Source organism: Sebastes umbrosus, chromosome 6, assembly GCF_015220745.1.
Source record: "Sebastes umbrosus isolate fSebUmb1 chromosome 6, fSebUmb1.pri, whole genome shotgun sequence".
Taxonomy (NCBI): Eukaryota; Metazoa; Chordata; class Actinopteri; order Perciformes; family Sebastidae; genus Sebastes; species Sebastes umbrosus.
Genome location: NC_051274.1, coordinates 24,753,581 through 24,775,717, shown reverse-complemented (window position 1 = coordinate 24,775,717; position 22,137 = coordinate 24,753,581). Strand labels below are relative to the sequence as shown.

General features: G+C 39.7%; 2 protein-coding genes and 2 long non-coding RNA genes across 5 annotated transcripts; 2 read left to right on the top strand and 2 right to left on the bottom strand.

The window, feature by feature from the left end:
* Positions 1 to 1,241: 1,241 nt before the first annotated feature.
* bcas2 (BCAS2 pre-mRNA processing factor) lies at positions 1,242 to 5,483 on the bottom strand. Its single transcript, XM_037773329.1, has 7 exons — positions 5,263 to 5,483; positions 4,064 to 4,156; positions 3,899 to 3,969; positions 2,385 to 2,546; positions 2,243 to 2,293; positions 2,075 to 2,155; positions 1,242 to 1,988 (listed from the first exon to the last, which is right to left on the bottom strand). Exons 1-7 carry the CDS (start codon positions 5,353 to 5,355, stop codon positions 1,862 to 1,864), a joined length of 678 nt encoding a protein of 225 aa, XP_037629257.1. The 5' UTR covers positions 5,356 to 5,483; the 3' UTR covers positions 1,242 to 1,861.
* A 1,584-nt stretch (positions 5,484 to 7,067) lies between these two features.
* On the top strand, positions 7,068 to 12,710 carry LOC119490113 (E3 ubiquitin-protein ligase NRDP1). 2 transcript variants are annotated; one of them, XM_037773327.1, is made up of 7 exons: positions 7,068 to 7,260; positions 8,258 to 8,354; positions 8,462 to 8,577; positions 8,674 to 8,945; positions 9,212 to 9,347; positions 10,160 to 10,263; positions 11,136 to 12,710. In XM_037773327.1, the coding sequence occupies exons 3-7, from the start codon at positions 8,488 to 8,490 to the stop codon at positions 11,488 to 11,490; spliced, it is 957 nt and encodes a 318-aa protein (XP_037629255.1). In that variant the 5' UTR covers positions 7,068 to 7,260; positions 8,258 to 8,354; positions 8,462 to 8,487; the 3' UTR covers positions 11,491 to 12,710. The 2 variants fall into 2 exon arrangements, with proteins under 2 accessions (XP_037629255.1, XP_037629254.1); XM_037773326.1 differs by having other exon boundaries at positions 7,069 to 7,260; positions 8,258 to 8,363.
* A 4,639-nt stretch (positions 12,711 to 17,349) lies between these two features.
* LOC119490119 lies at positions 17,350 to 17,729 on the bottom strand. The gene is made up of 2 exons (XR_005207332.1): positions 17,579 to 17,729; positions 17,350 to 17,444 (listed from the first exon to the last, which is right to left on the bottom strand). It is a non-coding gene; the product is annotated as an uncharacterized LOC119490119 (long non-coding RNA).
* On the top strand, positions 17,693 to 21,148 carry LOC119490118. The gene is made up of 3 exons (XR_005207331.1): positions 17,693 to 17,831; positions 19,772 to 19,959; positions 21,088 to 21,148. It is a non-coding gene; the product is annotated as an uncharacterized LOC119490118 (long non-coding RNA).
* The last annotated feature ends 989 nt before the right edge of the window (positions 21,149 to 22,137 follow it).

The following is a 22,137-nucleotide window of genomic DNA, read 5'->3' as shown; positions in this document are numbered from 1 at the left end:
ACCAGATAATATATCATATATTATCCAGGGTGACATGTGTTTCTTAAATTACAGGTACCTGAGTCAAACATTTTCATCTTGTGACATCTTTAAAGATCTTAGTGAAGTTATTTATTTCCTCAGGTGTTGGAGTAAATAACCTACATACAACAAACTTGAGATCAACAGACATAAGGCACATTGTAGCAAGAAGCTGATGTGTTACTACATCCAAAACAAACATGGCGACCCCTTTGTCAAAACTATTTCTTGGGATTTTACCCCCCTCATGTCTAAAGTCGCTCCGTCAATGTTACAGGGTACATATTGAATGTTGCCTAGTCTTATCAGTTAACATATAATCAAGTATTTGACTCGCTGTTATTCTAATTAGAGATATCGGGAATTTAGTCTTGAGTGGTCAAACAGTTCATTGTAATTATTAAACCAAGATAGATGAATGATAAAAAGCCTCAACTTTGGGAATACTCGCACCAGCAATATGTGTCCGATAGCTCCGTCTGGTGTGCGTGCTGATGATTTAACACACAATACAGTTTAAGAGCAGCGTTTCTTCACTTCTTGGCATGTTGATAATTTGACAAATGGGGTTTCAGAATTTGCACACGAGAAGAAAGACATGATTTCTGACAAACTAGAGCCGTAATTGAATGTGATGCAGGAAATGAGAAATGAGGAATTGGAGTAGAGGCTTGAGAAAACTCCATGATGCTGTCAGTTGGCTCAGAAGCTGCCTGGTTATCATATTGAGAGTGGAGTTTTTTTAAGAATATTTTGCAGGTTATCGATGAATGCAGTACATGAACATTGGTAAATGAAAGCAATGTTATTTTTCTCCCAATAACTTTATAGTGGCGTAAAAGAATGTACAATTAAAATGATTTGATTAATTTTATACACATCAAAAAGCAAGACTCATGTTCGTAAACAAGAGCACAAACAAAGCTATACAAGAGATTAAAAAAAAATTATAAAACAACCAAGTAGACGTCTATATACAGCTACCACTATTAGATGGTTCTTATTGTTGATCATTCATCCCAGTGTGGAGGTTGAGGCATGTCCAGAATTGGTTGATTCTTACATTTGTTACACAGTGCTGATCCGCTGGGATACATCTATAGTTTACCTGCAGATTATGTCTAGCATTTACTGAGCACTGGTGAATATTCATAATTCATAATTCCCACTCATATCTATTCGATATAATATGAAAAAAGTCCAATCCACACACTAAGAAATACAAGAAATTTTTATTTTATTAAAACAGCATAAAAAAAAGGAGATGAAGTCAAGGCAGGGCTCACAGAGATAATGTCTCCGACAGACTTGACAAACTATGTACAATAAATTCTAAACACACCTGGTGGTAGACTGAAATCTACATGCTGGTATAAATCAAACTTTAAAGCGAGATTACGTAACTTCTTCTGAATAATGTCACATGTGTTAAAATCCTAGTATAACAGAAGAAAAGCTTGCTAGCATTAGCCACCATAAGCTACTGGGTGAGCAGTTGTGACTTATTGCTTATGAATTCAACTTTCCATTTGTAAAATGAATGTCTTCTATCAGCCATACATAATCTCGCTTTAAAAATCTGTGAAAGGTAGGATCCAAAAGTTGCATTATACCACATCCCACCACTTCTAGAATAGAGGCGTAAAATGTGTGTTGTCACTGAGGTTTGTGGACCACTCCTTCTGAATGTCTAAGTAACCTGATGATGCAGTTTCACATGAAATCTCCTCAATCAGGTTGCTTCTCAGTGCAGTCAGCTAATGAAACAAAATGACATCTTTCTGATTGAGGGATCATCAGTTTTTGGATCAGTGTTACGAGGGTGAAAGTTGCTGCTGCTTTAGAAGTCCTGTCGGATGTTCTCTTTGTTCTCGTCCCCCTGCTGTTGTCTGAGCTGAGTCACTTCGTTCTCCAGCTGGACGATGGCCCGCTCGATCTCAAAGTTTTTACTGACCAGAGACACCCAGCTGTTGAGGAACAGAAACAGATGTTACAACACCGGAAAATCTTATATATTTTATCGCTGTAGATATAAACACTTCAAACGACATACTTTGACTCCAGCTCTCGCAGTTTGGCTCCTCCTGCTAACTGATCATTCTTACGCTGCCAGTTTAAATCTTGAATTTGCTTCCTGTGAGGCAAAAATAATTAATGATTAACATGTGACACTTGTTTAATGACACTTTTATAAACCATAAATGTTCCAGTGATCGGTCACCTGAATTTCTGAAGTTCCTTTTGAGCCATCTCAATCATGAAGGCCAAGTTACTGAAGGAGGAAGACAAGATAACATGTTAGCAGTCTTTAGACTAATTATACCCTGCGTTAAAGTCTGTGAGACACGGCTGCTGTCACATACTCGTTGTAGACTTTCCATGCGTTGGTTCCATACTGCGACATGATCTCCAGGTTCTCTATGCGGACCGCCTGGTGCTCTAGCTGGGCCATTGAGTTGTTAACACACTCCTGCCACGCTGTGATGTCATTCTTTTGTCCTGATGAGGGCGCTGGCAGCTCATATCTACACAGGAAAAGGTCAGATGAAATAACAGTTAAAGCCACGGAGCAAAAATCATTATAAAAAAAGTTGACTTAATTTAAAATGTTGGCATTATCTATCAATTATTTTTTGTATAAAAAACACTATAAACAGTAGGAAACCTCCGGGTCTGAAAAGTGAAGCCAATGCTGAAGTGCCTTAAACTTGCATTCTTTCTAATAGCCAGCAGGGGGCGACTCCTCTGGTTGCAAGAAGAAGTCTGATTGTCTAGAAGTCTATGAGAAAATGAGTCTACTTCTCACTTGATTTATTACCTCAGTAAACATTGTAAACATGAGTTTATGGCCTCGATCGCTAGTTTCAAGTCTTCTTCAATACAGCATGATGTTCATTTAGTAAATGATGGTCTCATTTAGAGTCAAATAGACCATAAATAGGGGTACGCTTTAGGGCGTGGCTACCTTGTGATTGACAGGTCGTTTGCATTTTCGTCTTACAATTTTAACTCTTTCACAGTGTGTTTTCAGTTCATGAAAGTTAATTGTAGCATTTTGGTCGCCTTAAAAGGTATTATCTCCACCCTCTCGGGTCACTTCTGGTTGCAAAAAAACACACACATACAAAAAGACATTTAGCTTAGAGCTGAAACAATCAGTAGATTAATCAATTAGTCAATAATCAGAAATTTATTTGGTAACTATTTTGATAATCGGTCAATACTTTTTGCTGAAAAGTAATGGCAAAAAAAACAACTAAAATTCACAGGTTCCATCCTCACAAACGTGTTTCTGTTCTTCATAGTCTGCCATGATAATAAACTTTTGGACTGTTGGTTGAAATATAAAAAAACAAGACATGAGCATAAATTTTTTTTCAATTTGCTGACATTTTAAACCAAGTGATTGCCTCGAGGAAAAAATTGTTAGATTTATTGATAATGAAAATAATCATTAGTTGCAGCTTTAATTTAGTTTATTAGTGTGATGTTACAGGATGGCTGGGTGTCTAAGTCTTTGAAACTCAGTCACCGCACCCTGCTGTTTGCCTAGTGATATATGTTGTGACTTCTGGGTCTGTTTCCATTAACTGAACTCACTCATTGGTTCGTTACAGGATTAAGTTTATTTTTCAAACAGTAGTTTGACTTCAGGGTATTCCTAAAGTGAATAAACTAGAATCGCTTAAATTATATCCATCAGTAAGTTATGTATAACTCTTTTTCTGAGGCAAATGAGGAAAAGGCACAACTTTATCAGCATGTTGGATGCAGCAGTTATTTTGCATGACTCTGTGTATGTTTTAAGTGCCCAAAGAGACATGATTCTGTTGCTCTACATATAAACACAGACTCCTGCAGTGCGTGGGGTTTTTACCTCTTCATGCTCAGGAGATCCATGGGTTGACGAGCCGCCAGCCGTTCAAATTCATTCCTCATAATTTCTGTCTAATGGGTGAGAATAAATGAAAAAATGCTGTTATATCTGTTGCACTGGCTAAAATGTGAAGAAGGTTTCAGAAGGTCTGAAGAGTTTTCTCACCTCAAAAGTAGTGAAGTCAGGTGTGAGCAAGTAGCTCAGGTAGTTCTTGGTAGGTCGGTATCTTCTGGTCTCCTCCTCCACCAACGCTGCAGCCTAGAGGACAAAAGATAATAAGCTATTTTTTTGCAGAGTAAAAGCACTACATCTACCAAGAAATCCTTGATTTTACTATGGCTTGAGAATCCACCGGTACAGGTGATTTCTGAATATCTAAAAAAATATCCAAACATTTTTTTCCTGTTTCCCCATAATCCTATCTTTTGGCAGAGTAGAAAAGTATTCAGACCCAACATAAATATAATAACATAATAAAAAGACTACAACAGCTAGTTTCACTCTCTGGCTGAAGGCAAATTTATCAGTGTCATGTCATCTTTAAATGGAAAAAGAAAGGGACTTTTTAAGCACACATCATTTCTCATACCTGACTTACACCACTAGAAATTATACTAGTTTCTACCATGTGGAAATATCCCATTGTGATAGCTTAGAAGGTGTACTTTAAACCAGAGATCATCAACATTTTTGGGGGCCAGAGATCTCTTACAGGGGAGAAAGTGTGAATACAGTACCGCCGACTACTGTATCGGAGTGTGTAAATGCTGCGCTCGTTAAGTCAATGACAGTTATTTGGCTTCTTATAAATTACTTATCGGAATAATACATAATAAGATAGATAGATTTTCCATTTTTCCTGGGCTTGTAAATGCTGGCTGACTAGCGTAACTTATTGGTACATCTAAATGGAGGAGACTAAAGTCACACCTGTGATTCTTCTACTATGAACTGTCAACATATCTGTCTGAGAAAGAGTGATGATGGGTAATTGAGCACTTAATAAAAGGTCTTGTTCTCTGAGGAGTTCTGTAGTAACCAAAACACATTAATATTCAATGGATTTTAATGTGAGAGGTGAGAAGTATCAGCTACTACACAGACTACACTCTTCACAGGAAGCAGATAGCTAGCTAACATACAATTGAAACACTAACAGTTACCTACTGTTGGCTAAATAACTCACTAAAACAAACGAGCATGCTAAACATCAGCATATCTAACTGTGGGCAGACTAATTGTTGTAGTTTCTAACCACCAAGTGTAGCATTAAAGTGTTTCTACAGTGTGTCTTGTCCATTAGCTGAGTGAAGCATGGTGAGCTAACAGCTAGCTCCAGTTAGCTTAGCTCTCTGTTTACTCACCGCTTCTCGGACTCCTGCTGCGTCGTAACCTTGGTCAAAATACGGCAAAGCATCGACGAACACTTCGCCAGCTACTGAAGCCGTCCCGGCCATTTGAATCGGTCTATATATTGTTTGGTTTAGTTTGATTTGTGTCTCTCTTAGCTATAAACCAGCAGCAGTAGTAGAGGGTTGGCTCAAATGGAGGCAGCGTCAGCTTGCAGTGGCACTTCCGGTTAGTGATGGGAATTCCGGCTCTTTTTAGTGAGCCAGATCATTTGGCTCAGCTCACCAAGAGGAGCCGGCTCTTTCGGCTCCCAAACGGCTCTTCATTTTACTTCTGCCTTTTATAATTCAGACAAACTTAGCTTTAGTTGTTTTGACCTATGATTAGTATGTGTGCACATATATCACTTAAATTATTCAATATAATTATACTAAACCGTATAATTTCCAGAATACTGTAATTTTACATGCTGCTTCGTTTCTGACTGTAACTCATCTTGTCTGCTGTTCGCGCGCCGCACTCCTCTCTCTCTTTTTCTCATCCTCTCCCTCCTGCTCTGTACCTGTAGACCGTCAGCACGCCGCGCAACCCCGCCCTCCCCTGCTTGATGGTATGGTCCTTCTCTGTCATCACCTGATTGGTCGCACGGATGTCAATAACACAACGTCAATCACAGTAATGGTAGGTCTCCACAGGGGCGTTTTTTTATCGCGAGGGGACGCGACGCTTCCCAACACTGGACGCTTGGTGGACACCACGGAGATTTACATAAAGTAAAATAGCCCTCAACTTTATGCAAATGAGGAGCGGGCGTCGTGACGTTCCGTCTCATGAATCGTGACGCCACTCTACCAGAATGCATGGCGCGGCTGCTTACATAGACAATGAATGGGGAAGCGTGGAAAGCACGGAGGCTGTGGACACGTACCATCAGTGCATGGAGTGCCCGTGGCGCGGAGAAGATCATGCTATCATTCTGCCTTGAATTAAAGAGACTGTTTGTAAGAATCAGAATTGCTTGTTAACAGCGACACCTGTGGCCGTTAAGTCAACGAAAGTCAGCGTCGGGCTCACGCTTGTGCTCGCTCTAAATAGACATGAACGTACATCGCTCAACACAGTGAGGCGACACACGTCAGCTAAAACCACAATATCACTCTATATTTCACCTGCTTGGCAGTAATGTTAACTGACCAGACGAACGTCTCTCCATGAATCACTGCTGATCATAGTGTTGGCTTTTCCTGCCTCAGCCTGCGGGGCTGAAGCAGGAAGAGAAACGTTATCGTCTCTGACCGGGTGCCTGGGTGTCTCCCTCCGACACCAAGTCAGAGACGATAACGTTTCTCGCTGCGGAGCCCCGTCACTTCACAAGACACGGAAAACCTCTGTTGGTCTGGAGGAGCTGCAGCAGTTATTTCTGCACAAACGTCCACTGTACATTCACTAGATATTCTCAGAGCTAAACTAACTCTTCTGCAGTGTGGAGTGTGCGCGCATGCACGTAAGAGTGGAGCGAGAACGCGCGCGGTGTGTGAGTGAAGGCAAGCAGGCAGAGGAGCAGAGTACAGCAGAGACTCCGGCCCTGGAGACCAAAGCTACGGTTTCCCCCGCGTACTACGACTGCCGCCAACACTGTTTTGCAAGACGGGCTTCACTAGATAGAAGTTTGCGGTTTTGGTGCTTCCGTGTAGTTTGTGTTGGAGTCTGAGTCTGAACAGCGTAGCCACACGCGAGCGCGCATGGGACACCGACCCGGTAGATTCATACGTGTAAGAAGTTACAAACAGTCCCTTTAAGTGAACCATGGGAGCCGGCTCTTTTTAGCCGGTTCGTTCTTGACCGACACATCACTATAGTGGCACTTCCGGTCTCAGACTCGGCTGCAACCGCTGTGCAGAAGGTGTAGAGAGGATGTAGCACAGAGACGTGGCTAGCGAGCTACTAGTTACAGTAGGACGTCCGAAAATACACAAACATCGTGATAAGGATCTGTTCTACTACATGTTCAAGTAAGTATATCAGTCCGTTGTGATGTTTTCTTCAAATGTGTGTGATTGTAATGAGACATTTGTGGGTGTAGTTTGTCCAGACTGAGGTCTGTCTGGTTAGCTTGATGGCTAACATCCAGAGGAAACCAACGATACCAGTTGCTAGCCTGTTAGCAAGCGTTAGCCACATTTAATTCATGGCGAGCAAAGCTGTACTGACATCTGAACTCAAAGCATTGGAGTGTTTAGTCAAGAAGTTTAACTCATTATAAACCCAAAGCTATTGTTTAGTGTTATTTGTAACACTGAACTAACCTTATACATCATAGCTACCATTAGCTTGTGTGCAAAGGCATGCTGAGTGCGATGGGAAGAAAAAAGGGATCTGTCTGTAAAAACGCCTCCAGACCGGTGTGCTGCTGCTGCTTTCTCTGAAATTGGGTCAGCCTGCAGCCAGCAGTCACCTGGGACAACAGGATGCTCTCCTCAAGATGATGGAGCTCGGCTTGAGGATAATGTTAGGAAACCACACACTGATCAAGGGCATCTCTTTTTGGCTCTGGGATGTATTAAATATGGCTGTGTGCTCAAATTTCTTGAGTCATTGTACCTTTTATAGCTTTTTATTGATTTAATAATATCACAATATATGTTTATTAGCAATGTTTCCCTCGTTTTTCCTTTTTATAGAGTCATCCTGGCTCAAATGACTAAACTTTCTTGAGTCATTGTACCTTTTATAGCTTTGATTGATTTAATAATATCATAATATATGTTTATTAGCAATGTTCCTCTCGTTTTTCCTTTTTTATAGAGTCTAGTAGTAGAGTATAGTTTGCTAATGCTTGATCTTGACTGATCTTCCTTCCATTTAAATATATGTCTGTAGATAAGCTGCATGTATATTGTGTTTATCATGTGGGTTTAGATTATATAGCATACTCAGCTCCAACAATCAGCTATCCAATAGTCTTTTGAAAACTAAATAATCAGTGTGAATATCATAATTGTTTTGCAGGGAGTGTCTGTGTCTCTTTCACCAGACAGATTATTTCTGCCAGATGTGACGCATCAGCTTAACATCAAGAGCTGAATGGAAGCATTTAAGGCCCTTTGTGAGTGAGGTAGGCTCAAAGTATATATTTGTGTAATATCTACAGTCACATGTTGATGCATTTAAGTTGTCTGAAAATTTAATTTGCTTTGGCTGTGTGTTGCTCAGGAGGTTGTGGATCCCAGTAATGTACCATGGGGTACGACGTTACGAGGTTCCAAGGGGAGGTGGATGAAGACCTGCTGTGCCCTATATGTAGTGGAGTGCTCGAAGAACCAGTGCAGGCAAGTTCCTGTCTGAAAGATTACCCAAACCTTAATCGTATCAGCGTTCACATTTTTCATTTTTGGGGCTCTGTGTTCTCCTTTTTTCCATTTCAGGCTCCACACTGTGAGCATGCCTTCTGCAATGCCTGTATAACACAGTGGTTCGCCCAGCAGCAGATATGTCCTGTTGACCGCACGGTAGTGACGCTCGCTCACCTCCGGCCCGTGCCACGCATCATGCGCAACATGCTGTCCAAGCTTCAGATCAGCTGTGATAATGCGGGTTTTGGTTGCATAGCCACTCTGCGGCTGGACCAGCTGCAGTCACACCTCAAGGACTGTGAGCACAACCCCAAAAGGCCCGTCAACTGTGAGGAGGGATGTGGGTGAGTGGCTTGTACACTGCATTGTGACTGTGCATTGATTATGAATTTCTAGTCACCCTTTGAACTCTAGAGACAGGTCAAGTGACAGCTAATCGAAACACAACAGTTGCTCAACCAAAATGAATAATAATAATTATCACCATTAAATATTTATGCTGTAAAAGCAAAATAAATTATTTACAAAAATGTATAACCTGTCCTCTGTTTGGTATGGTATTAAATCCTCTATTTTCTCTCCAATTATTCTATCTCCCCCACTCTTGCAGGCTTGAGATGCCCAAAGACGAGGTGCCCAACCATAACTGCATCAAACACTTGCGGAGCGTCGTCCAGCAGCAACAGACTAAGATTTCTGATCTGGAGAAAACTGTTGCAGAGCATAAACACCAGTTGGGGGAACAAGTAAGAATATTTGCCTGCTCACTAATGTGTTAACTAAAAATGACTTTATGAGCCTAGTTCTGAAAAATATTGTTTTTCTTGTTTTCTGTGGAACAGGTTTTGAAATAGCCAAGAGCATATTTATTTTCCATAACAACCACTTTGTATTGACAGAGTTTTCTACTGAGTACTTACTATTATTCAGTTACTAAAATGCTTTTTGGGATCTGGGTTTATAAAGGGCTCAACATATTTGGGTACAGATTATGATTATTGTTTTGTAGAATGTTTGCTTGACTGGGTCTTATTAATAATTTGAGTGTGATATGTCTTTGTGGTACAGGATGGTATGGGTGCATGTTTCTGTATATGTTCTGTTTAATTTGTGTTTGGTACTGTGTATATCTGTATAATTGGCACCTTAGTTGAACGCAGTCAAGTTTTTAAGGTCTAATGTTGTGTGTGTTGTCATTTGGACATGAGACCTGACAGTTTTGTCACTATATATAAAGGAGGAGAAGAAGAATATTATATACAATTATCACTTAACTCTATAAGCAGTGCCTTATATTACAATATATATTCTTAATGGCTAGATTGGAATCTGAAGCTAAAACGATTGAGGATCAGTATTTGCCAAAAATCCAATAAAAGTGATTTAAGGGCAGAATACTGGATCCAAAGATATTGAGAAATGTGTTACATCCTTATATGTGCAGCTTTTGAGGCAGCCACCAGACTTTACTGTAGTAAATTAGCCATTTCTAAATTCCTGTTTAGCTTTAGGAGATTTTGTGAAATCAGTCACTGAAGATGATGCTTTTAATTTCCAGAAACGGGACATTCAGCTGCTAAAAGCCTACATGAGAGCAATCCGCAGTGCTAACCCCAACCTGCAAAACCTCGAGGAGAGCATAGAGTACAATGAGATCTTGGAGTAAGTGAAATTTCATTCTCTCTTCCGCTTGTTTTCTAATATTAAAGGGTAACTTCTGTATTTTTCAACCTGGACCCTATTTTCCCATGTGTTTAAGTCTAAGTGACAAATGCGGACAACAATTTTTGAAATTGGTCCAGTTTAGAGGGAGAATGCTGTAACCAGCAGCCGTGAAACGAGCTGCGAGGTCAAGTGAGCAGCGTCAATGTAACGTTACGTTCACTGAAAGTGCTTGTTTTTGCCACTGACAGGCTCAGATTGTTATTATCAGTGTTTGACAACATTATGGAAAAGATCCTACAGAGAAATGATACATTTTTCTTACCTTTCTCTTGATCCGGTCTGTTTGTTATTGTGTTCAAGTCCCGCTCAAGGAGAAGTCTATCCGTATGCTCTGGCTCAAATAAATACGGGCGGCCATCGAATTCCAAGACCTCATCCACATTGGAAATCGTCTAAATATTCAGCCAGGACATTGAAAATCTTTTAGATAACACTAAGCTACGCTTTCTGTACTCCAACACAACAAACTCTTGTGTTTCCACCATGGATATATTCCACTATTGTCTTCCAGCAACACATCACCTCGCCAGATTTCACAACGAGACTTCTCCTTGAGCGAGACTCTTTCCAAAATGACAGTGCCTGCTTGCCCCAATAGCACCATACTGCAGCTCGTGAGCAGCTGCTGTCTACAGCGCTCTCCCTCAATACTGGACCAATTGCCAGAAATAGTTTTCCCCATTAGTCAGTTAAACACAAAAACATGGGAAAATAGGGTTGAACAATACCAAAGTTACTCTTTAACTTTGTCAGGGAGCTGCAGCTCAGGCCCTAATTTTCTTGTGGTTTTCACTTCATCTCATCTTCAGGTGGGTGAACTCCATGCAGCCTGCCAGGGTGACACGCTGGGGCGGGATGATCTCCACTCCCGATGCTGTGCTCCAGGCCGTCATCAAACGCTCCCTCATCGACAGCGGCTGTCCTCTCTCAATTGTGAACGACCTGATCGAGAACGCCCACGAGCGCAACTGGCCTCAGGGACTGGCCACGCTCGAGACGCGGCAGATGAACAGGCGCTACTATGAGAACTACGTTGCCAAGCGTATCCCTGGCAAGCAGGCAGTGGTGGTGATGGCCTGTGAGAATCAGCATATGGGGGAGGACATGATCCTGGAGCCCGGCCTCGTCATGATCTTTGCGCACGGAGTGGAGGAGATCTTATAACTTTACAGCTAACTGAGCTGATCCAGAGACAAGAAGGGACGTTTTGCCTGGGAGGGGGTTTGCCGTGACGAGTAGAGATTTCCTCGTTGGAGTGAAACCTTCAGATTAAATCTGGCTTATTTAAAATAAAATCGTATAAGAGGCTCACTCCTAAGCTTGATACCTATGCCTTAAAGTAAGGACAAATATATTATGAACCTGGCTAATAGAAACTTAATCTGACTGATATCTGAGATAAAAGGTGAGATGTTTACAAGGTTTATATTTTGGTGCATTATATGATCTGATTGTTCTGCTCCATGTCCTAATGTAGTAATAAGCTTGAACCCCCGTTTGATGCCCTCAGTTGTATAAATGCTTGTAAATACAAATACTATATTGAATTATAAATGTCATTCTCTTATTCCTCTCACTGTAATTAGATTGTGATTTTTTGTTTATCTCAATTCTGTTTAGTCCAGCTTGTGTTGCCGTCTGCAGGGACGTCGACTCTGAAGATTTTTCGCGTGCTTGCTTTAGTGTTTAGTTTCCTGTGAATATTTCACAAGACGTTGTGCTTCTGAGTTTTGATTGTCTAAACCTTCTGTGCCATTTGTTTTATTTATTGTGTTGCCTTTTACACAGACATGCTTGAAGATGTTACCATTTGATGTATGGAAATCTGCCTTTTTCGGTGCATTTGAAGTTCATTGCCGGAAGAAAAATGTTTTTTGTGTTTTCTTTGTTGCCTCAGTTGTAAATAGTCTGTATGTTGGGTCCAGTTGAAGTGTTAAATTTGAAGTTTAACATTTGGGTTTAACAATGTAAAATGAGTTTTATTTGACAAATCATAATGGTTCACTTGATATTTTAGGTGATCCTTAGGTCTTTTTCTGATGATTGAAATATAGACATTGATCTTCTCATTCTTCACAGTTAGCAAACATTTGTTCACTGACATTTCACCACAAATCAAAGCTTGGAGATTGTAAAAATATTTGTAAAGTCACTCTTATGGCTTTTGAGAGGTAAAATGTTTCACCATTAGTCACTTATTGCTGTAGTAAGACAAACAAGACTACAAACGTCCGGTATAAAAGCCCTCAGAAGTGCAGTAAACATAAGTTTGGATTGTGCCCTTTATTATTTTCCCTCTTAATGTTTTTGTTTGTTTTGTGTCTGTTATGTACCGTGTTGTACAGACAAGAAAGTAATAAAAAATGTCAAACTTCATGACAAAATGTATTTTCTCACTGGGATAACAAGATTTTATATTCAGCATTTTAATTAATATGCAGTTCCTTATTTTACCACACCATGTCATCAGAGATCTGCAGGGAGGAACATCAGCTGACGTGTGCTTATGTAAAAACAAAAGGATTGCTACTTTTAAGAAATCAGGGCAGTGAGGAGGAGATGTGAGAGGTGAAATGCTGCCGATCCAGGTTAAGAAAATGAGGAAAGTTTAACCACAAAACTCAGACTGCTCTGACCTGACTCAATCTCATTTTCTCTGTGTAACACATTTTTGGCATAATGTAATATATAATGATAATGTCCTTCGGTAGTTTAATCTATAAAAATGGTTTTATAAACGCATATGTTTTGTATGTACACTAAAATCTTAATTGGTGAAGTAGTAGCTGTAGCTGCCAAATAAAGGTAGTGAAGTATAAGTGGCATTGGAATGGATATACACGATCAAAGTACAAGTACCTCAAATTTGTACGTCACTGTAGTATTTTAGTATCTGTACTTTGTTACATGATGTGTTACGTGCTGTATCGCTGCACCTCCTGTCAGATGAATGATGACTGTCTGAAGTGAGTGAGTCCCTGACAAACTACCTGTCGCAGCTCATGTGAGTATGAGCCATGATGAAGTACAACTTAGACAGAAATTAAGTAATTGTGTGACGAGGAAACAGGTGTTATCAAGACTTATCGTAATTCAGAGCTTCCTTGTCGAGACAAGATGGTGAGTCAGAGTTCACCTGAGCTGTACCTGTCTCTCAGTCTGGAGGACAACCTGTCTGCTGCTTAACTTACTGTAGTACTGTACTTAACTTCCTGGTACTTTACTTAAGTATTTCCATTTTATACTACTTTATAATTCTACTCCACTACATTTTGGAAGACAATATTGTACTTTTAACTTCACTACATTTATTTATATAACTTAAGTTACTCAGATTCAGATTATTAATACAAAATATTAATCAACTAATACATGAAATGGGCCACTCTGCATGAGTACATTTACTTTTGGTACTTAAAGTATATATGTGAGTATTTTTACACTGTGGTATTGATACTTTTGCTTAAGTAAAAGATCTGAGTACTTCTTCAACCACTTAGCCTCAGCTGTGTCTTGTGTTTAGTGCCACTTTGCATTTGTATGTTTACATCTCTCCACCTCGCTTTCACTTCTCTACTTATGATCATAAAATTTCACAAGTATCTTCATGTGTTGACCTTTTCTTTTTACACCGCCCTCATATAAATAAACACTGCCACGAACATCTCTTAACACTTTCATGCTCACGTCATGATAAACCCTTCAGATGTAGATTCTTACAGTACACCACTCTCTGGCCAAACAAATACACATTTTGATCTGCGCTTTTATCCATCAAAACAGTTTGACCTTCTTTTACAATGAGCATTACAGCCTCACACAGTCGCTAGCGTGGCTATAAACTGTTTTTTTAAAGGGGCACTCCAGTGATTTAGTATCATAAAGTTGGGCAACTTGCAAGGTTAAAGAAATACTTGTCAAAATCAAAGCGGCCGAGGCTGAGAAATATTGACTTTTAGTCTCTAATATTGGTCCCTCACTGACTCCCAAGCTCAGATAACCCTCAGATAACCCTGACGACTTTGACTCATCTCAGCTCCTCTAAAGGCACAGAAGACATCGTACAACTGTTGATAGGTACTTCCTGTGATTAATAATCTTGATCTTGATTTGTGAAATCTGGACTCCCCTCTAAGTCATACTGTAGATATTACAACATCGACTGGGTATTACAAAAGTCTTGTTATTGCACAGAATGAAAATAGTAATCATCAGAACAAACAACAAAGCGGACAGACTACTAGATTCAAATACTTATATTTGTGTGGGAAGATGCCAGTAGCCTGTATCTTTTGTTTTACACTTGTCAGCATATTATCTGAACATTGAAACAGGTTCCTGTGCTTGAACAGATGACTGAGTGAATACAAGAGAGGACTCATCCTTTCTCTTTCCTAATGACACATTGAGTCACGGTACAGACGCTGATCTTTGCTGATGAGCTCATATCTGAGGAGCGTGTCCCAGCATGCACCGTGGCATGCGTAATTTATCTGTTTCGCTCATTGTCTAGCCTATAACATGTAACTGGGTCATATAGGATAATGTACTGTATGTATTGAGCCTGATGTATTGTGTGTCATTGTGTACAGACATACACCCACATGCGCTCTGTAAACAGTGGTGGGATGTAACTCAGTACATTTTACTGAAGTACTGTACAATTATGAGGTATTAGTTCTTTACATGAGTATTTCTATTTTAAATTTAAACTTTAAATTTCTACTTCGCTACATTTTGGAGGTAATTTGTACTTTTTCTTCACTACATTTATTTTGCCACTCTGCATAATAAGTACTTTACTTTGGTATTTTAAGTATATCTTGATAATAAATTACATTTTGAATGCAGGACTTGTACTTGTCCTCTTGTTTTTTACTTGTCACAGAGTATTTCTACTTTTACTTAAAAGATCTGAGTACTTCTTCCACTGGGGTCTGTAATAAAGACAGTAGGGCTGCAACTGGCGATTATTTCCATTGTCGATTAATCTACAGATTATTTAATGTAAGAAGACAGTGAAAAATGTCCGCCACAGTTTCCCAAAGCCCAAGATAGATAGCACCTTGAGATGTCTTCTTTTGTCTAACAAACAGTCCAAAATTCAACGTATTCAGTTTACTAACATTTATGAGACAGAAATGTGTCAAATTCTCACATTAAGAAGCCGGAAAGGAATCAAAGACTGAATGGAGTTTTTTATTTAAAATGTTCTCAAACAATTAACTGATCATCAAAATAGTTGCAGACTAATTGTTGTAGCTCTTAAACACAGAGGTCTCTATACTGTACGCTCTCTTGTTTAAGTGCTGATGTTTGAGAGAAAAAAAGAAAGAAGAATTCCTATCTACACCTCCTCCCAGCCATAAATACTGTAGGTGAAAATGAAACTAATGTTCGCTTTGGAAATTCTCAGGAATCCTGAGTGCAGTTGATGGGATTTTCCAGAGGGAGATGAGGCCAGTCCCTCTCCCTCCACAGCCATCATGTGTTTGGGATTAGACTCACTGTTAATGTGACACTGATGGAGCTGAAAGTCTTCAGGGCCACCACAAAGCTGAAGTCTTAATTATCCCACAGGGCCTCAATGTAACCACCTCAAACATGGTGGTAAAAGAGAGAATACAAGAAGAATTTGTTTTAAGATGATGAATGTGTATAGAACTTTTAGTTTACAGAAAATAATTTGCAACTATTTGACAATTGAATAGAATTTTTTTCTTTCAAGCAAAAATACCAAATATTTGATGGTTTTGGCTTCTCATATGTGACAGTTGGTCAAACAAAATAAGACGCATGAAGATGTTACTTTGGAGTCTAGGAAGTTATGATTGTGTTTTCACTGTTTTCTGATGTTTCACAGACCAAAATCAATTAATCAAGAAAATAATCAGCAGATTAATCAATAATGGATTGCAGTTATTTCATGTAAAAATACTACAATTACAGTCACTTCAAGTTGTATTTATGACTGAATTTCTATTGACTTATTCCTGCACACTTTCAGCACTGAGTTTATTAGAGATGCAACGTTTTGATCGTGGACTTTTTGTTCGGTATCACATTCACAATATAAAAATATAACATGTTTATACTAAAGTCACAGTCTGCAACAACCAATGAGCCAGAGACTATTAACCAAGGTTATAATAGTTTTGAATTTTCAATTAGTTTTTATTTTAGTTTAGTTTTGACTTTTCAATTTTGCTTTTAGTTTAGTTTTAGTTTTCAGAGTGTGTTTGCTAGTGTTAGTTTCAGTTTTTCAGAAATATAGTTTTACTTTTTATATATTTAGTTTTACAATAGTTTTTGTTTGTTTTTGTTAGGGCCAGGTATAATGTCGCAGAATTATTAAGCTATATTTACATACAAAATATATAGTTTGAGAACTGTGTAAGAATGGCCATAGTGTTTAATATTTAGTCTTTGCGCTACTTTATTGAAGCAATTGCAGAATAGCGCCATCTCCTGGAAGGTCAAGTCTGTTCAATTTCTGTAGTTCAATGTCACGAGAGTTGATGGAAATACATGCCGTCTCCTTTTTCAGTAGTGATATATTAGAGCTAGAAACTAAAACTGAAATTAATTTAAGTTCATTTTTATTAATTTCTCTTAAAGGATACAAAAATATTTTAACTGCTTATTTTTATTTTAGTTTACTATTATAACCCTGTTTAGATCAACATTCTCCATATATTTTATAAAAGGACCCCAAAAGTTTTTAAAGAGCGATTGTTTACCTTTTAATAATGTAATTAATCTTTTCCAGAGGTATTGTGGAGGTAAAGACTGTTCTTTAATCCAATTAGTCCAGCAGAGTAAGGTAACTCTTTTTGCAGGCAGTAAACAAAGATCTAAGGCACCAATAATCCTTTAATGGGCAGTATGGACCGGAGGAATGGTTACAGCAAGCAAAACCTGTTTCAGTGAACATATGGGCACGTCAGTATTGCTTTAAGACTTGAAAACACGCAAACATATCCTTTTAATCTCCTTTTTACGCAGGTTAGGTGGTTATTTTTTAAAAGGAACATCTCATGTTCTCTCTCCAACCCCCCTCCTTCTTTCAGACTAGTCATCCAGGATTGTGAGTGAGTCACATCCTCTGAAGTCTTGACCTTGTGAGAAAGTGGGCAGTCAGTCTCTGTAGTTCACTCTCAATTTCCAGGAATCCAGTGTGGGATCCCCCCTCCCCCTCTCAGTCCTCCCTCTGCCCCCTCCTCCCTGCTCCCTGGCTGCTCGGCTCACTTACCTCTCTGTGCTCACACTGAGCGCTGCTGATTGGACGAGGAGGGAGAGAGCTCGTACCTGCCAGGTGGATGTGAATGCTGCTTCATCATTGGCTGGTGGGAGTTAAATGGGCGTGTAGGGAACGCCTCCTTCTTCCCTGTCTACTCAAAAGCACTGGTGGCAGCAGCTGAGGAGTGAAGAAGAGAAGGAAATATTCAAGTAGTGGACATCTGAAACAAACATCAGGGAGAGAAACAGCTGTGATAGTCACACAGGTAGGCGGTTTTAAAATGTATTCACCTTTTTGACTTGATGAAGTTGAAAAAAAAGTTTTTTTACTGTGTGTTTCTTTGAAGTTTGAAATCAAATATACATGAATTCTTTGCATCTTTTTAAAATTTGAAATGAGGCGTCTAAGGCACCTTGTAAGCTTTAACCTCAGGGTTAAATGTTGGTGATACTGTGGTCCTTTTGTTGTCTTCGACACATGACTTTAACACTTTGCATGAGTCTGCATCAGTTTTACATGCTGCTTTGTTTGTAATCTAAACCTTGTGACAGAGGAGACACTATCACTAGCATCCTTCATTTTGTATTTGACCTGGTAGGAGACAATTTGTGATCCTGAGCGTGGTGATGAGGTGAGTTTGAGATGACTGTAGTGCAGGGACATTCAGCTAGAGCTCAAATGATTAAGTAAAATAATCAATCAGTTGATCGGCAGAAAATAAATTGACAACAATTTGGATAATCGATTCATGTTTTAAGCCATCAATGAAGCTAAATTACCAAACGGTCGCTGTTTTCAGGCTCTCAAATGTGAGGATTTGCATTTGCGAATCTGCTTTTCTGTCATTTTAAACTAAGTATCTTTGGGATTTGGACTTTTGGTCGGACAAAACAAGACATTTGAAGACCTAAAATTGGGCTCTGGGCATTCCCACTATTCTCTTAATAGTACTAATTGATAAAGAAAATAGTTGCAGCCCATATCATTTGAATCATCAGAAAAGAAACTTTCCCAAATTCTTGTGGTTGCAGATATGGCTCAACAAGTCCTAATTGGGCAACATCCCACAGTGTGTGATAATTGATTAATCATTTAAACCATTTTTCAAGCAAAAATACCAAACATTTGATGGTTTTGGCTTCTCACATGAGAGAATTTGCTGATCTCTTGTCTTTTAACTTGTAGAAAATGTAACGTCTTTGGGATTTGACCTGTTATTCAGACAAAAATAGAAACCTTTAACTAATTTTTCACTATTTTCTGATGTTTCAGACCAAAAGATGAATCAATTTATCAAGAAAATCCTTTGTTGAAGTCTAATGCTGTTATTTCATGTAAAAATACTACCTCACATTATCAGTTATAAATGTCATTTTAACAATCCCAGTGGCGGAGGAATACTTAACACAAAGGAAACAGTGTTGTAGAAATTAACGAGCCCCGACATCCCACAATAGTCCACCTGCTGGGTGACGTCGAGCCTATGAGTCGAGCCCCTGGAGGCTCTGCCGTCACCGACCCGCTCATCGACCTCATTGTTTAATTCATCCGGAGCGTGTATAACTCACAGACGACAGTTATGTATTGTAAGCTGACGGTGCTACTGCTTGTGTCTGCTTGCGGTCGGCCTCCAGGCTGTGAAGTTGCAGCAGAAGCAGGTAGAGACATGTGTGTGTTGTGAAAGTGTGTTTATACAAGAGGGTGTTTGTGTGACGCAGGCGTATCAGTTGTCTTGTCTGCTGGTAGTCGCCCTCCAGGCTCTCAGTAAGAGCATAGTCACACAGGGAACAGATGGTCAATGGCTGTGTGACGCGCTCTATTGACTTACTGACTCAGATACTGGGGCCGCTCCATCCTGCAGTGACGGTGACACAGTCAAATGTGGAGTTTGGCAAAATGTATTGATTTCTGGGTGAGGTTTTGTACTGATGTAAAAGCCCAACTGGCACATCTGATCTAAAGTTTAACCACGCACATGTGTGAAGAAAAGAGGTTAGTATGACATTTATTTAGCAGTGTGAGAAGGGAAGTGTCATTAAAATGTAAATGTACAGGAAGGGTGTTTCTTTCAGCTTTAACTCTCCAGTTTTAGAGCCGCAAAACTGCAGAGAAGGAGGTGAAATCAAGAGTTTACCACCAGTACACTGGTGTTTATTTGTCTTGTTTTCGTCTGGCTCAACATGCTCCTTTTTGTGTCCTCTCAAGAGTTACGACGTGTGTTCCTGGCAAGCTGACTAGACAGATTGATCACTCAGACGTGCAGCAAAGATGGCCTCCGCCGCTCCGTTCAGCCGCAGACAGTGGGCGTCCCAGTCACTGAGGGTCACCGCCAAGGAGCTGACCATTGTCTCTGCCCGGGGTAAAAACACCGCCATTGCAGAGCGCTTCTCCAAGTAAGTCTAACCTTCGCTCACTCTGCCTCTCTGGCTTTGACCATGAGTTTAATGAATAATTCACCAGCAGCCACTCAGCAGATAAGTCTCTTTTTTTTTTATCTGTCACCTCAGAAATGAGGTCATGGGTCTTCCTCACAACATTTTCTCATCACTCAGCTTTTTTTAGTTTCCTCTTTTTTTGTAAAGTTATCACACCATCAGCTCCAACCAGTAACTCCATTTGTGTCATTTTCTGGTCCACAGACTTTTATATTATTATATAAGCGCACCACCATCCAGGGCTTTCCCTCTTTTACCTGTTAAACATATCAAGTTACTCATTTGTGAATGGAGGAGGTGGTTTCATGGTAGGATGTTTCCTCTCTGCACTTACCCCATCTGACCACTAGGAGTTAGTATTGCTCTATTTGAGGACAATATTTTAGCACTTAGTATATTATTTCCTCCATGTTTTATAAGAAATGGTCCAATTTTTCTTTTTCCAGATAACTTTTCATATGGAATAACATTCAGGAACAGCAACACAGGACTTTTGTCACTGATCCACATCTTTACACATTCTCAAAATATACCTACATTTAACATGTTAGGCAGAACAGATAACATTCAATATTACACAAAATGTATTTACAGATTTTGATAGTTATAAAGGAGGTGCTGGATTCAATCAAATAGGTGCTGCTCCCGGATCATGTTACAGCAGAAGCCCTGATTATAGGAAAGAAAAGAATGTTTCTAGACTTTTAACATTTTTGTAATCTGCTCCTTTCTTGTTAAACACTGAATAGTTTCGCCTCTCCAGGTCTCTTGAAACTTCTCCAATAAAACTATTTGAGAAAACTTGAGACTGTGTGAGACAACAGCGTCTAGATTGTCTTCTAGTTTAGAAGCAGCGGTGAAACAAAACAATCCATTTGTCACTTCCTGTGCCGCCTCTGTGTGACTTAATGTGGGCCGAAGATTTTCCATCCAGATTAACTGAAACATGAAATCATCTAATGTTTTTGGAGAGGAGCAGATATATTCCTGGGTGTGTACAGCAAGATAGCGCAGGAGTATCAGTTTGTGATGACGGTATCACCATAAATCTCTCATTCACTCTTAACTTGTCTTCCTCCTCCTCAGGTACCAGATGGCAGCAGAAGAGGGAAATGCAGAGAAGAAGAAGAAAGCGGTAGGTACCTTATTTTAATATGAAATATGTCTGGATTCAGTCCTGTCAAAGTTAACACGGTAACTTGTGTCCCCCCCCGGATTGCCACCAAAATCGAACGGATTGTTCATTGTGCCAAATCCCACCCCTCCCAAAAAATTGTATTCAGATCCATCGGGGACTTTTGGAGTAATCCTCCAAACGGACAAACCAACAAACAAACCAACGCCGGTGAAAACATTACCTCCTTCCTAGGCCTTTGGCCTTGGCGGAGGTAACGCAACTTGTGATTTTTAGTTTGTAGCGGGCTCCACCAATCCATTGGTACCAACCATGTCACACTATCTTGTCGGGAAGGAGGCTACCTAACACTCCAAACTTAAGCAAAATTTTGGCTAGGAAAAACGGTCATGGCCATTTTCAAAGGGGTCCCTTGACCTCTGAAAATGGGTTTTATGGGTACCCATGAGTCTCCCTTTTACAGACATGCCCGCTTTATGATAATCATATGCAGTTTGGGGCAAGTCATAGTCAAGTCAGCACACTGACAGCTGTTGTTCAATTGACTTTTTTAGCTTATGAGATGTGTTTTTTCTCAGGACTGTGCGGGCATGCACAGACAGGGCTTGATTAACAACCTCGCTCACTCTCCTGTTAGTGTTTTGCAAGACAAGTTACAACTTAATCAATCCTATTACTGAATGGCGTTTTGTAATCCCAGCAAAGTCCAACCAGATGACGTCTAATCAGCAACAAAACACCTGTGTGGGCATGCAGGGCCTGTAGTTTTATAATAATGCATCATATTTTATAGGTTGATCATCAAAGTAGCTGGTAACTATAGCTTTCAGATAAATGTAGAGGAGTAAAAAGTACAATATGTCGCTCTGAATTATTGTGAAATACATGTATAAGGTAGCCGAAACATAAGTACTTAAGTAAATTTACTTAGTATCTTTCCACCACTGCTCGTTCATACTGTTGCCTTTGGCTAGAAAAAACTTTATGTAATCTTAAGGTGA

Bases quoted from the DNA above. Each gene is read 5' to 3' on its own strand.
- bcas2 (XM_037773329.1), bottom strand. From the start codon at position 5,355: ATGGCCGGGACGGCTTCAGTAGCTGGCGAAGTGTTCGTCGATGCTTTG. The intron at 4,157-5,262 runs GTGAGTAAACAG...TTTGTCCTCTAG, and splicing joins CAGCAGGAGTCCGAGAAGCG to GCTGCAGCGTTGGTGGAGGA. The intron at 3,970-4,063 runs GTGAGAAAACTC...CTCACCCATTAG, and splicing joins CTGACTTCACTACTTTTGAG to ACAGAAATTATGAGGAATGA.
- LOC119490113 (XM_037773327.1), top strand. From the start codon at position 8,488: ATGGGGTACGACGTTACGAGGTTCCAAGGGGAGGTGGATGAAGACCTG. The intron at 8,578-8,673 runs GCAAGTTCCTGT...TTTCCATTTCAG, and splicing joins TGCTCGAAGAACCAGTGCAG to GCTCCACACTGTGAGCATGC. The intron at 9,348-10,159 runs GTAAGAATATTT...TTTAATTTCCAG, and splicing joins AACACCAGTTGGGGGAACAA to AAACGGGACATTCAGCTGCT.